Source organism: Triplophysa rosa, linkage group LG3 (assembly GCF_024868665.1).
Source record: "Triplophysa rosa linkage group LG3, Trosa_1v2, whole genome shotgun sequence".
In the NCBI taxonomy this organism is placed as follows: domain Eukaryota; kingdom Metazoa; phylum Chordata; class Actinopteri; order Cypriniformes; family Nemacheilidae; genus Triplophysa; species Triplophysa rosa.
In genome coordinates this window covers 8,530,539-8,545,928 of record NC_079892.1, presented here as the reverse complement: position 1 = coordinate 8,545,928, position 15,390 = coordinate 8,530,539, and the positions used below count along the sequence as shown (strand labels likewise).

Genomic DNA, 15,390 nt, shown 5'->3' with positions numbered 1-15,390 from the left:
ATTCGAATGGAACAAAACGTTGACTCGCTGGGTCTCCTTAGGAATGGTTATCACATCACCGAAAGAGGACATTCACACATGTATTATTCACATTCTCAGCGGAATTTGTCAAAGAATCTAAACTATTCAAAATAGCGATATCCTTAAAATGTATATATTATTAGAATGCTGAAGGAACTTGTCGCTGGATAAGAAAGCTCAGAATTCATGCAGATTGATGATTTTAATAATATTCATAGCGTTAGGCACGAAGCAAAAATGATGATGCAATGCTCATTTTTGCCTCTAAGCTCTAAATAGCTAAATTTAATAAACATTTAATTCATTTTAAAGCTGACAGGCAAGAGAAAGTGATGCCTTAAGTGATTTAATACACAAAACTAGTTAAAAAGCATCAGTCAGCATAGATTTGAGTACATAAATATGTATAATAATAAATATTCATTGTGTTTTTCTCTATATTGCGAGATGTTGTATACAGACAATCTTGAGCTTCTCTATTTAACCCACAAAGGCCAATGATACTGACAGTGGTCACTGTACTTTTTTAAACTTCTAAAGTGTGTACTCTATACTAAGTGTACTAATAATTACATTTGATAATACTTGTAACAAATCTAGAACACATTAACAATTTATAGCAAATTTTAGCACACAAGGCAGTGTGCACTACATACAGTATTGTGCACTAGTTCAATTGTGTGAAATATAAAGGTAAAGGTACAAATGTAAAATACATGACATGCATTTATGTTGATTACATAATATGATATTATATTGATAATATATTTTGCATTGTAGTATAAATGTTGAGCAGCGCCCAAAGGTATGCTCTGTACATAGAATATACTGTAGTTTATACATTGAAGCACAAAATAGATGGTATGCAGTATGTACATAATAGCACACTATATCATAATAGGCCTATAGGCTATACAGAATAGTATGGCTTTATGTTATTGGGAGAAATTCCTTTGAGATTGTGCCGTTTCGTGTTCACAAGTTAAAGCATACAGAATCCAACTGCAATCGATTTTATGCTTAATCTTTTCAATTTTCACAAGTTTTTTTTATGCATGCGCTAAATAAAGGGATTTCGAATGTAAGAAGCGGGTCACATAGTTTAGAGAGAGAGAGAGAGAGGAGAGAGAGAGAGAGAGAGAGAGAGAGAGAGAGAGAGAGAGAGAATCCATCCGCGCTCTCTCCATCTGGGGCTGAAACTTGAATTCAGTTGAGGACACGATAACAAGAACACGTTTGTTTGTCTTGTGTGCTACCGAGTGTGAAATTACTGAGAAAGAGTTTCTCAAGCGAGGCACATATATAGTGGCAGACTATTCTACAAGCAACGCAATGTCTTTTATGTTAAAACACATGATAGGAGGGCAACTGAAGGATCTTACCGGCGGTCTTGGAGAAGAAAAACCCGAAGGTGAGAAGTCAGAAGCGTCGGGCAAAGGAATGACTCAAGAAGAGTTCGAGCAATATCAACAACAGTTGGCGGAAGAGAAGTAAGATTCAACATTTCTACGCACTTTTGTTTTCTTTGATAATATGGATACGACTTAAACGATATAAAAATTCTATTGATTATAATACAATTCATTTAATTGTATTATAATTATGATAATAAACTTTTGTTTTATCCAGAGTTCTCAAAGCATTTGCCATGTGAAAACCTTGCTGATCCTTGTGCCATTAAAGAAGGCTATAAATAAAAATGTGTGGACCTGATCCCTCCTGTTTAAATGTAATACACAAATTGCGCAGTCAGTTGTTTAAATGTAATACAAGCAGAGAAGGTCAGTGTTTCTCTACAGCTTACTGTATTTCTGTGGTTTGATCAATACTGCATGTCACCTTGCTCTCCAGACTCTTAAGGACAGTCACTCCTCTACAGAAATGCGTGTGCAGCTTTTTTCTACCGTTATGTGCTTTTTAGAATGGCATTAAATGACACTGCCTTATACATATTTTACATATATACAGAACAAAATGTATTTTTAGGTCATGTTTGAGCTTATTCATCTTATTACCGAAGGGGCTGACGATGATGTGTATGTTTTGTTATCAGTATTCACAAATAAACCTGAGGTTTTTGTGTGAAACCAACTTTCATTTCTTCAAGGATGGAGAGAGATGCCAGCTTTGCCCAGAAGAAAGCTGAACGGGCCACAGTTAGGAGCCATTTCAGGGAAAAATATCGTCTTCCAAAAGTAAACATCACCCATGTGACCTTGACACGGCATTTTCCTGCACATGCTTTTCAATATTTATCTCTCGTTTCCCCACCATCCACAGAGTGAGTTGGATGAAACACAGATTCAGGCAGCAGGGGATGATGTGGAGCTGCCCAACGAGCTGGCCAAGATGATCGCAGAGGACAACCAGGAGGAAGAGAGCAAGCAGTCTGTCCTGGGCCAGCTGACAAACATCCAGAACGTAGATATTGATCAGATTAAAGAAAAGGCTCAGAGTACCCTCGAAGACCTCAAACATTCGGCTGAAAAATGTGAGGTTATGTAGCGTAGGCCCTGTACACAAGAGCTCCAGAGCCGGACTGCTGATTCCAGATCAGATGTTCCCTTGGCTCCACTGATTTTGGCCACTATTTAGGAGAGACTATAGGAAATTAATCATATCTATAAACGTCACACCTCTGAGTAATGGGAAGACTCATATTAAACTCCTTTCCGAAGCCAAGCAAGCATATCTACATTTGTTGTGTGTTTGTTGTTTTGCAAATAATGTTAACAATGGTGCGTACATGTGGGCTATTGACTAGAAAATGTTGAATAGATGCTATAATAACAGGTTAACACATTTCTATCCCTGCTGATAGAAGCCATTATAGAAATTCTAACGGATTCCATTAAAATACCATTATGAATGATTAGGTTTTTCCATTAAAACCATTACAAAATTTCCTTTTGAAGTGCGTTTTGGGCATTTTTTAAGAAGGATTTAATGGTGTTTAATCGGTTCCCATCCGCCAGATAACATCCCACCAACAGAATCCATATAGACACAAATACAGTTTCAGTTATAACCATTACATTTTCTGTTCTGTTTTGGGCAAGATTGTTTTTTTTCAGCAGGGATGTTATTTATCAGTGCTTGTAATAATTTAATATGTATGCATATGACATCAATTACTCTGTCAAATGCAGTTTGCTAAATGCATACTGCTATATGTATAAGAATTGTATTGGTAATATTTTTTAAATACTAAGATCTTCTAAAGTCAATATAAAAAGATCTTGTGATTATATATTTAATGTATGTCATTACATGTGCAGTGTAGAACATGTATCATTGAGTTTTCCTATGACAAAACTTGTAAACATGAATAGTTTATTATTAGTATATTTATTTAAACAATTTATTTTGGTAAAAAAATCATGTAATTCTGCCCTTACAGTTGCCGTCCGTTTAATGTAAATAAACTGGGAACCAATGTGGAAGGTCGATGTTGTCTCACGCTTATTTCTGTGACGCAATGTCGGTGCGTCACGAAAAACATTCCGTGTGTCAAAACTGTAAACGCGGTATTCAACACGCGCAAATCCAGATTTCATAAACGCGAGTAAGTACACAGATGGATACCGACGCTGATCTATTTTATCGCCGGCTGCCTAAAGTGGTAGGAATCCGATTTAAAAATAATCAATTTCGCTTTAGTCCACTAAATAATCCAAATAATCAGTTAAACGAAATGAAATTGAGCACGTTGTTTCCTGCTTTTAGGAGCTGCACGCGCATCTCAACGGTTCAGTGAGTTTTGAGACTATGGAGACGCTCATAAAGCAAAAGCCTCATCTGAACATTGAGCGCAGCATGACCGCCATCCGAAGCGGACAGCGCCGAACACTGGACGAGTCCGTAATAACACATCAACTCATATCGATTACTTCACCCGTACTAAATCTATGGAAAAAGTCTTGATAAGAGTTTCAGGATTGATGTGCGACATATAAGTTAATTGAAACAAATGTGCTACCTAGTTTACTAGATTTGCAGTTAATACTACCTAGTGATTCACTTTACTATAACGTTAAATTGCTTTTGTGTTCTGTTTGCCTCTTGTAGATACTTTTGCAGATTTAAACAAATCCTGACAGATTACTGTTTCTTTTCAACAGATGTTTTCAAGTGTTTAAAGTAATCCATCAGCTGGTTGATTCAGAAAAGGATATACTGATGGTGAAGCCTTTTATTTTATTATAATACATGTTTTAATAATTATTTTTAAAAGACTTTATTATTCAACAGGTTGCCAAAGATGTCATTCAAGAGTTTGCAGCAGATGGAGTGAAATATTTGGAATTACGCAGCACGCCTCGGGAAGTGACTGAAACGGGTAATAGAAACCCTTAAATCTAACAGGATATTTATCCAAAAATGAATTTTCTGTCATCACCGGTGTTTTATTCCAGTGTCATTTAAATTATTTTCTTATGTGGATGAGATGGTACCCAGAATGTTTTGGGGGGAACAGCATCAGACGTTTACTCTTTTTAGTATGGAAAAATGCAAAATAAATAATTGAATTAATCAATATCTCTTTGTGTTTCAAGTTTCATGGTGAACCCTTTAACACCACGTGTCTGGGTTGCTATTTATTTTTGTGACAAAAGGTCTCACGAAAAGAAGATATGTTGAAACTGTGCTTGAAGCCATTCGCCAGTGCAAAGAGGAAAACGTTGACATTGATGTCAGGTATCTTTAGTTGTAAATTCTATATTATTTATTGAACTATATTTATAAACAAGTGCTCTATTTATAGGTTCTACATTTGCGAAACAGGTTCCTTGTAGCTGTGGACCGCAGACATGGACCTGAGGTTGCCATGGAGACCGTGAAGCTGGCAGAAGAATTCCTGCTTTCCAGTGATGGAATGGTAGTTGGGCTTGACCTCAGTGGAGACCCAACAGTGAGGACGTATTATCATACTTGCAAAAACGTTTTATCCTTGACATTGCTTCTGGCTGCACTTTCAGTATCTTTGATCTTTAACAGGTCGGTCATGGAAAAGATTTGCTCTGTGCACTTCAAAAAGCCAAGAACTGTGGCCTAAAGCTGGCGTTGCATCTCTCAGAGGTATGAGTATACGGAAACATACATATTTACATCTGTTTTGTGTACTGTTTTTTTGAAGAACACCCGTGCGATGTTTACTCAGAGATAAAGTGCATTTCAGATACCGTCCCAGAAAGATGAGTCTGAGCTGCTGTTGAACTTGCCCCCCGACAGAATCGGCCATGGAACCTTTTTACATCCTGAGGTTGGCGGCTCAGATAGTCTTGTGGATAAAGTCTGCAAGCAAAACACTCCAATCGGTAAAACGTTTAGAGTTCGCCAGAAATGAAAGAACTGATAACAGCCGTTAGAGCTGAAGTACTTAAAGGTTTTGATGTTTACATCTCAACTTAATATGATGATTTGACTTTAAATACTGTATATAAACATTGAGGCTCTCAGGTGATATCAAACATTGCTCTTGCTGTCAGTCTGGAACGGGACTACCTGTTAGGCTGACCAATGGCAGAGACACTTTAAAGTTTTGAGGTTTATCAAATGTCATATGAACAAATTTGGAATTTAACATTTTTAATACAACTCCTCTGTTTTCAGAGCTATGTTTGACCTCCAATGTCAAAGGTCAAACTGTGTCTTCATACGACAAGCATCATTTCCAGTACTGGTATAACCGGGGACATCCGTGTGTACTTTGCGTGAGTCTTCATTTCATCAATCTTCAATAGTTTCTCCACTGTTTTAAAGTTCAAGGCCTTTTATAAAAACAGGATGTCTGTTCCTCTGTCTCATGCCCCATCAGACGGATGATAAAGGGGTGTTCTGTACAGATCTCTCTCAGGAGTACCAGTTGGCTGCTTCCACGTTCGGCTTAAGTCAGGAGGCTGTGTGGGGACTCTCCCAGCAGGCCATCAGTTACACCTTTGCTCCTGAGCCAATCAAACAGAGGCTTCAGAAAAAGTGGGCGGAGCTCAGGCCGCAGGTTCTTCAATGAGGCATTTCAATGACTCTTGCAAGCTGTGCTAACTGCTCTACCTCAGAGAGCCTGATAAAGTGGCTTAAAGTATTCCTCAAGCATATTTTTGGGAGTTTTACCATGACTGTCCTCTGCAAATCACACACTTTGAACGAAATGGTTACAGACTTCAATATTTTAATATTTATGATAGATTAATATTAAATTGCGAAAAAGTGCACAAATAGCATGAATGTTCTTAAAATAATTGATCCTAATTCATTGGACTGTTTTTGCATTTTACATGCAAAACATTGTTTTAGCAGTCATTGCTCCTAAATAAATACTCCAGTATTTTGGGGAAAATGTGTTTTTTCTTGAGACCACCAGAGGGTAGCAATTCTTTTGAATCCTTTATTTCCTACACTTGAATTTAAGAACTTGGAACAAATTTTTATTACATTTCCCAAAAGTCCAGCTTAAACAAAATGCTTTTGACGCTAGTCATAGATCATTCAAGTTCAAATCAAGGTTGGGTTTTAACCATTCCTTTGTCAAAAAGGCTGATGGCAAATGACCATTTGGTGGTTTGTTGTTGTTGTAATCTGTTTGTATAAAGAAATGGTAGACCACCCATTGTATTTATAATGTGTCACATTCCTCAGTTATTCACTAACAGCGCTGGGCCTCTGCCCACGGCAAGCAAATGTCACCCAGAGGTCATCTCATTCAGTCAACACAGCACGATCCATGTTAAGCTCTTTAAACACCCGCACAAATGATGCTACATCGTCTTTGTAATTTGGTTTTGTTTAAGGATGGTCTCTGGGACACGGGGACCTTGAGCGACGCCCTTTGTCTCCAATTTGAGTTCGATAGCCGGTGATCCTGCTGTAATGTGCGTTTATGTTGCTTGTGATGGCTTTCAGTTATTTGATCCCATTTGTTGTTTGTAGTTTCTGTTGTTTGATGGTGATCACTGGTCCCCTGTAATCCATATAACACATAACTATATTTCACACCAAATAAACTTTGGATGCCTTATCTCATTTTTTGATGTGACGCTTTGCTTTCCATTGGCTGAAATGGGCACATGAGGCTGGCAGCTGTCCAGACATCCCACATAGGGGTATTTTCTTCACTAGGCCCTGTAATGTTGTTTGTGTATGTTTGACAAGCTGGTAATGACACAAGACACATGCAGACTACAAAGCACATCTTGCTGTTGTCATCTCAGCAATGCCCAGATGCATTTGCTGTGTTGGCAAGATGTTTGCCTCGGTCTGCGCAAGTAAACATTTGTCTATTCCGTGATAGGAAAAGAGTGCATCGTATGGCTGATTTCAGGCTAGCGTGAGACCGTAATAATATCATCACTATAGAAATAATGTGGCTGCTGTGGTGAAGATTTAAAAGATTTATGATGGTTTAATGTTTCTTTTCCCAGCTTACAGAGCGAATACTGATATTCTTAGAAAATCTTGCTCGGAGGTTGCTGATTTAACTTTGTTTCAGATGTTTCTCCTACAGTTCCGTTAGAGAAATAAAACAGGCACAAATGGGACAGTTCACTGAAAAGGCCCTGCTGTCATTTTTTACAGATTTTCCACGGAAAATGTAAAAAACACCCCGGAATTTTAGTTTGTCTTTATTAAAACTTGCAAAATACGTATCCTATAAAGCGTAGTCTAAATCAATGTGGGAATGTTTTATATTGACTAATGTAATGTATTTTTAACAGTACTCAACACAATATAATAATAATAATAGTGAAAGTGTTCTATATTGTATTTATTTTATTATGTATTATATAATATATTAACTAAATAATAATAATAATTTGTCTATGATCAAATGCTTAAGATATTTTTTTGGCTAGAAATATAAATGTATCATATATAGTACTTGGGTTTCATATTATTTAGAATAGTAAATAAATAACTTTGATTATACAAACATTTTATACCTATAATTAACAGCATATCATTTAAAAAAAAACTGTGCAGATACAAAGTCTCTATTATGCCACGTTTTTATTAAAATACGCTCAGAAAATACATGAAATTTGTATGCAGTACAGTATTAAAAAAAAGATATAAAAATATATAAAGCAGCTTCTATTGGCTAATGTGGCAAGTATTTAGTAAGACCTTTACACCGTAGTGTATGTTTACTTCGCCATGCTGTTTTCTTCTGTTGTATTGAAAGATCGTCCGCACTGTTCCTTCAGTTGCTCATGGTGATGATTTGTTTTAAAACAACATTGCAGAAGCGCAGCGAGCAGAGGTGTCTTGAGAATACCTTGGCTGCCCTTTCGGGGTCCTTAAAGTCACTGTAGCATGTAATTGTGGCAGGAGAGCCAGCGAAGGCGAATTGGATGGTGGGGGGTATTGGTACAAACTGGGTTCTCAACAGAAATGGATGCCTCTTAATGAAGGCTAAGCAATTTTGTGTTCAATAACAATCCAATTTCACTCTGGAAATTGAGCCAATGGTACGAAGTTATGAAGAATAAAAGTTAAATTGCTACGAAAACTTTGTGCTGACAAGTTCTGCTAACAACAGAGCGTTGTTTACATACATAGAGATATTTTTGAAAAGGCTATGAATATGTGATCTGGTTTTGTTCCAGAAACAGGGCTGTGACAAATTCTTTTAAAATGTTGTTCTTTGGTAGTTAAAGAAACAGGTAACGCATTACATTAAGGTACCCTTTATAAAGCATTTATAAATGTGTTCATTAATGATAAATAAGTCATATACAAATTCATTATGAAGCAGTTATAACTGCATAAATAAAAAGAGGGATTCTAATGAAATACCTGCCAAATAGTGAGCCGTTTTTAACTCGCATGTTATAAATGCTTAATACATGTATTTATTCATTATTTATTTGATTCATTATTATCTTGATGTTGTTTGCAATATAGGCTGTCGTACTGGACACTGTAGGGTGTTATGTTGTTTATCTTATACCTGCTCACTATTTGGCAGGTATTTCGTTAGAATCCCCTTTTTATTCATGCAGTTATAACTGCTTTATAATACATTTGTAAATTACTTATTAATTATTAATGAACACATTTATAAATGCTTCATAAAGGATACCTTAATGTAAAGTGTTACCAAGAAACATAATACATTAACTGTTAACATTTATAATCTAATCAATAAGTGTTACTAAATTAAATATGTACAGTAAGTCTCAATTTTAACAGCACATTTTTTCAAAACTATCTTGTTTTTCTCTTTCTCTTCATCTCTTTTGCTCTGTTTGTTTCTTCCAGGGTATAACATTTAAATACATTAAAATGAAGAAAAAAAAAAACAATTCTGTGGCCCAAAACAGATGACGCAACAGCAAAACCCTGGAGTGCGCTACGAATTCATTCTCCCTGTAGACAAGCATTCAAACCCACAGCATCCTCATTACAACACACCTGGAGGTAAGCCCTAAAAGCATAGTGATCTAAAGTCGGTACAATTGGTGTCAAATTTACAGAGTTTGAGCTGTTTGCTTTCACTGATAAACTTAGGAGCTGTAAGCCACGTTTTTGGGAAAGAAAAGTTATACATGATCCTGATGATGATGAAAATGGATGGCGTTCCTGCACTGAAATCACAATGTAAAAACAGGCAAATGCTCAAGTGTGAGGAGTACAAGTGCATAAAGACCAGGATCACGTCATTTGGCGCCATCTGTGGCTGCAGTACGAAGTACCAGTTCTAATACATTATTAACTACTGTACGTAAAATTCATACATATAGCAGAACATCTAGACTTTACATAGGATTGTTATGACAACTGCTTTATTTATCTTCTTTGAAAATCATATTTGAAACAGTTGTGCAGTAAAGGATCTAAAACTGTACCTAAAAAGGGGTTTTGTAATACCCAGCCTCTGCCCAGTGAGCAAATTTTGGTACATGTTTTTCTAACTAATAATTTACTGAAAAGAAGAAATAATTGTACATTCTGTCTCAAAAAAGAAACACATAAGAGTAACTCGGCTGGCAGGGCATAGTGCTAGCAATGCTAATGCATGAGTTTTATTGTCAGGGAATGTTAGAAAGACTCATGAAAAAACATAGCTTGGATCAAGTTATCTGCCAAACTTGTAAATGTAAATAGAATGTGACACTAAAATAATATTTTTGAAACAAAAAGAAGAAATAAGTATCACTTTAGAGCATTGGTATGTTAAATCTATTCCTGTATGTGTTTTTAAAGGCCATTGATGAGCGGTCTGAATGGATTGAAACATATGGTCACCGCACACAAGTGCTCTGCAGACAGGCAAATGCCAGGTGAACAATGACAGCGTCATCCAGCTTCTGTCAACATCTCCTGTCCATGAAACCGCTGCCACCTGTCAGCTGCAGATATGCAGCGAGTGGCAGATTCGCACCGACTGGACACAAAAAGGTGACATGTGTCAATTATGCAGGATTCACCATGGGTTTGTTTATTGCCTGAGGTGACAGGGCTGTTTTGTGTCATGGCCATAAACTTAATGTGGTGACTACATGGTTTATTCCCCTTTTTTTGTGCCATAGTATGTTCGTTCCAGGTTAACTAGTAGCAAATAGTAAATGCATAATTTGGAAAACCATCACCAAATGGTCAAAGTCAAACATGACAACATCTGCAAATTGTGTGACCTTAGAGAGCATTCAGTTTCTAAAAAATAATCTCCAACATAGAAAATCTTTAGACAAGGGCTTGGTGTGTAGGCTTGAAAATGAAAAAGAAAGAAAACACTGTTATGTCCCGTCAGCACATCTGTGTAATACAGTTGGTTATATTCCCTCAGTGCTCTCCATGCGGGATGGAACAAAGGTCACTTGGGGTTTTGAGTTAGCAATACTGGTGAAATAGTGCCTGATGAGGAATGTTCACGGCCCAGTAATGTGGAGAACATGGGCTCAAGAGTTTTCTTTTACCGAATGTACCAGTAAAGTATTGAAAAAACACACACATAAACAAAATCTTCCCTCACTAATGTGTTGAGGGACTCAGTTGCCCCATGAAACAGATTACACGTCAGGGTAATTGCCAGATGTAATGCTGATAATGTCCTTTTCCCATGTCTGTAATGTTCTGATGGATCTTGCTTTATGTGAGAACTTGTAAGTAGTAGTAGTATTTTGGGGACTTTTTTGCCTGTATTTATATGGGAGAGTGAAGAGTTGACAGGAAAGTAGGTGATCATAGAGGGGGTGTGGGATCAGGACATGACCCGGATCGGACTCGACCTGCGACTGATAGAATAGATGTATAATATTTTCTAATATAATATTAGCTTAGTTAAACAAACAGTTTACCCAAAAATGAAAATTCTGTAATTTAGTCAGCCTTGAGTTGTTCCAAATCTGTATAAATTGAAAGAAAGATATTTGGAAGAATGCTTGTAACCAAACAGTTCTTGGCCACCGTTGACTACTATAGGAAACATTTCTTTAGAACAACAGAATTTCTGTTGAACACAAAATAAGATATTTTGATGAATTTAAGAAAGCAAACAGTTCTGAGGCACTTTTGACTACCGTTGTAACTTTTCCTATGGTAGATTGTATGTTTTTATTGTATGTTTTTTCATTCTAGTTTTTGTTTAGCCCTGGTACAATACTTCTGTCAAACAAACCAACCCTTAACCCTGAACACAACCTAACAATCAGATTTATCTGGTTTATAAGGCACACTGTAATTTTTATTGTAGTCAGCTAAACTTAAAGCGGCCCTAACACACGCAGTTTCTGCCAATCTCATATTAATCTTGAGTACCTATAGAGTAGTATTGCATACTTCGTATCTTTAGTTTAATCACATTTACAAAAGATAGATACAGCTGTATGATTATTTCCTAAAACAGGCGAGCCCTGAACGCGTTCGGGGGGGCGGGACTACAGCACGAGCACACAATACATCGTCACATTATCCCTGCATAGCTGTTGATTCATTATAAGTTTGTGTTGTATACTTTATGTATTTACGCACCAATGGCCAACAAAACACATATGACTCAGTTTCCCTTACCGCATGTGGTTCACGGCATCTTTTAGCGCTGGGACCGCTCCATTTATCAGTTTCAAACGATCTCCAAATCCAGTGTTATATCCACCGTTTATATAACACATTCATCACCCAAATGCAGTGAACAAACAAACACAGCTGAACTTCATGAATGCAGTGCTCTCTCTCTCTTGCTCCAGCTGGTTGACGCGTGCGCATGCTCCTTCTCCCGCTCTCCCTGGTTGACACGTGGGCGTGCTCTTTCGTCACGCTCTGGCGGGTTGACACGTGGGCGTGCTTTTCCGGGAGAATTGTCCAATAAGCGACTAAGAAAAGTTGTTACGCAAGGGAATTTCATGTTCGAAAAAAACTTTCCAAAACCTATATGAACGCTGGGGTAGTGTATCGAGCACAAAAATACTACGTCATACATCCAACTCGTTTTTCGACAAGTTGACCATGTCAAGCATGAGAAGCCAGCACGTTTAACAGTGTGCAGAAGTCAGAATGCATGAAACACTGTGGCACCCCACCTTTAATGTGCTGTGTTCATCCAATTGATCTGACCAATCTATCTGATTTGACAAAATTATAAAAGTTATCTCAACTATTGGAAGTCCGTACAACTCAAAAAGCCCATGCAAAGTAGAAACTTAAAAATGAGGTTTTTTACAATGCACTTGCAGATACTATAGTTCGCTGGTGCTTTAAATTTTTAGTACAATCAGATTTACAAATCATTTCAACTTCATGTAAAATCAGAAAACTATTTAAAATAATAAGTTATGGCCAATTTGATTGTACTTGAAATTTACGGCAGCAAAAACAAATGTACAGTATAGACGGTTTCAGTGGCATAAACAAATGTTATGTGGCCCAGACTTCACTTCCGGTAGACGTCCACAAAGAATCAATAACTGTTGAGTAGTTTTAATTTAATACAATTAATACACATTAATGTATTCATCTAAATTAATATTAATGTAAATTGCTATATTATATCCAAACACTGACCAGAAGTTAACTTAAGACCATGCGTATGTGTCCCATTAAACAATCTTGACTGCACTGTTTCAGTGTCAGACAGCAGAGGGCAGTAGTGTGCGTGCTAATGAGTTACTGATAAGGATCCTGATCTGCCTCCACCCCACCCCAGTGTGCCTCACAGCGGTGGCCTCCCAGCATGCGAAGCGACCTCAGAGCCCCTCAGAGCCCGTGGGGCCAGGTGCTATCACACAGACCAGAATCCCATGAGAATACATCTTCTTTTTCTCTCTCCAATAAATCTCCATTAATATTGACTTTCTCTGAGCTAACTCATTTTCTTCATCTAAATTTAGAAGACCGATGCAGCCATCTAAATCTAGTTAAAGGACAGAGAGGACCATGCTTGGAGAAAGACCTATTCATTTTGCCTTTGTGTTATAAATAAGCCTGTCTGAGGTATCTGCTGGAAGTTTTATCTTGTTTTAGAAGTTTGTGTTTCTGACTGTTTCACAAAATGTTCCAGGTCCTGTGAAGGTGAAATCCTGAGTGTCTGAGAGGTACATTGTCTTGAGGTGACCTGCAGCCATCTGAGAACTGTGAAAAACATCTTAGTCCAGAATGAAGAGACATGCGATTACAAACAGGTAACGTTATGAGTCTGAAATGATGTAATGTCTGAAATCTGCAACCTCATGGACAGATAACTTTATAATGATCTGATTTATTTCTTGTCACCGTAAGTTTGATAAGGAGGCTGTTGTAACTATAAATCTAATTGCTTGGTCTGAACTGGAGTTTATTTGCATTGCAACCCCTAAAATTTGCAAAGGCAGTTTTTCCAAGGCAAGCATATACAGTATATACCGTTATATTATACTGCAACGCATTTCTCAGAATAAAAGCAGCTTAGATTGTTCTCATTTGATTTATATATCTCATTCGACGTATGAGATAGCGTTCATTTCCTGCTTGAGATCTACTCATGGCCAATCATATAGGCAGGGTAATAGATGACATCATCCCTTTTATCCACAAACCTCCTCATTGACTGAAATGCCATTTGATCTCTTTGTAAGAGCTCCACTAGAGAGCTAAAGGAAACTTCTCTGTATTGGTTGGGCACTGAAATACCACTGAAGATCATTCAAGATCTCCTTGACACAAATTATTCAGATTTGATATACATTTATGTCACAGATAAACCGTCCACCACTCAACAAACACCCAACAGTATTACAAAAACAGTATTTCAGTAAAAATGTGAGAACTAACACTTCTTGGTGGTTGCATCATTTAAAAGAAGTAAAGTGTGTTTATTGTAATTTAAAAAGTGTACTTTCCTTTTGTGAACTGTATTACGTAAACCCCCCTGTAATTGTACTGTTATTTTACTGTATATATTTACAGATTTTTCATGTAGCCTATAATGTCCAAAAGAACTGTAATTTTACAAAATTGTAATGTTTTATTAAGAGATTTTACAGGTATTTTGAAAAAATATAAGAAAAAAGGGAAAAACTGTTCTTTTTACGGTATCTTTCTGGCGCCCCAGCTGCCAGAAAAGTTTCGTTTTTTTACTGGATTTTTTTTAACAGTATATCTACAGTAGTGAATAGAGAATTTCAGTTATGCATTTGACTATATTTGTTAGCAGAGATTTACCAATTTATGTGCAAGACACAAAGTTTTCAGGGACTCTGAATAGAAAACAGAGCTGATGGTAATTTTTGTGCCAACCTGGAAGTCTGAGACTGATTCTCAATGGATTCCCTCAGGAAGTTCAAACGGGTTTTATAGAACAGCATTTTTCAAAACATGAGTAAATGAGGTCTGTGGTTAGCATTACTTAAAGAGAGGTAACTGTTTTCTACCTCATACATCAACTTTGATGTCATTGTGTGCAGACAAGTTGCTACAACAAAACTTTCGCAAATCAGACAACTGTTGTAGTCTCAAGCAGTTCATATATTGTGAAACAAACGTTTCCTCAAGTAATGTCAACCCTGGACCTTTTTTAACTGAAAATTTTGGTGAAAACTCAATTGGAAATGGGTCGAAAATGCTTATGCTCCTTTGGGTTTAAGAACGGCTGACTGAACATTTCTATCATAAAACTAAACTAAGACCGTCTTGGACGCCACGCGTCACTGTGTATACACGTCGGCCAACAGCCCTGAAGAAAATATCCCATACTGTCTTAGTGCCTTTCATTTAGAAGGTTTCAGTGCTGTGGGGATAGAATCTGAATCATGAAATCAATATTCTTTTGTCTATTTCTGCAGTGAATAAAAAACAATTGGTTAACTTGTGGGCAGCGAGGTGCAATATATTGCTATAAGGTATAGCAGGCTGCAGCTCATGGTGACAGTAAAGAAATTAAATGAAGTAAGCTGACAG

The 15,390-nt window shown here is 37.1% G+C and overlaps 2 protein-coding genes across 2 annotated transcripts; both read left to right on the top strand.

The window, feature by feature from the left end:
- The first annotated feature begins 1,212 nt into the window (after positions 1–1,212).
- cplx3a (complexin 3a) lies at positions 1,213–3,437 on the top strand. The gene is made up of 3 exons (XM_057330348.1): positions 1,213–1,511; positions 2,129–2,216; positions 2,302–3,437. The coding sequence occupies exons 1-3, from the start codon at positions 1,354–1,356 to the stop codon at positions 2,524–2,526; spliced, it is 471 nt and encodes a 156-aa protein (XP_057186331.1). The 5' UTR covers positions 1,213–1,353; the 3' UTR covers positions 2,527–3,437.
- Positions 3,438–3,486: 49 nt separating this feature from the next.
- adal (adenosine deaminase-like) lies at positions 3,487–6,358 on the top strand. The gene is made up of 10 exons (XM_057330347.1): positions 3,487–3,643; positions 3,748–3,878; positions 4,143–4,203; positions 4,273–4,360; positions 4,638–4,719; positions 4,807–4,933; positions 5,020–5,100; positions 5,201–5,339; positions 5,635–5,735; positions 5,840–6,358. The coding sequence occupies exons 1-10, from the start codon at positions 3,599–3,601 to the stop codon at positions 6,029–6,031; spliced, it is 1,047 nt and encodes a 348-aa protein (XP_057186330.1). The 5' UTR covers positions 3,487–3,598; the 3' UTR covers positions 6,032–6,358.
- The last annotated feature ends 9,032 nt before the right edge of the window (positions 6,359–15,390 follow it).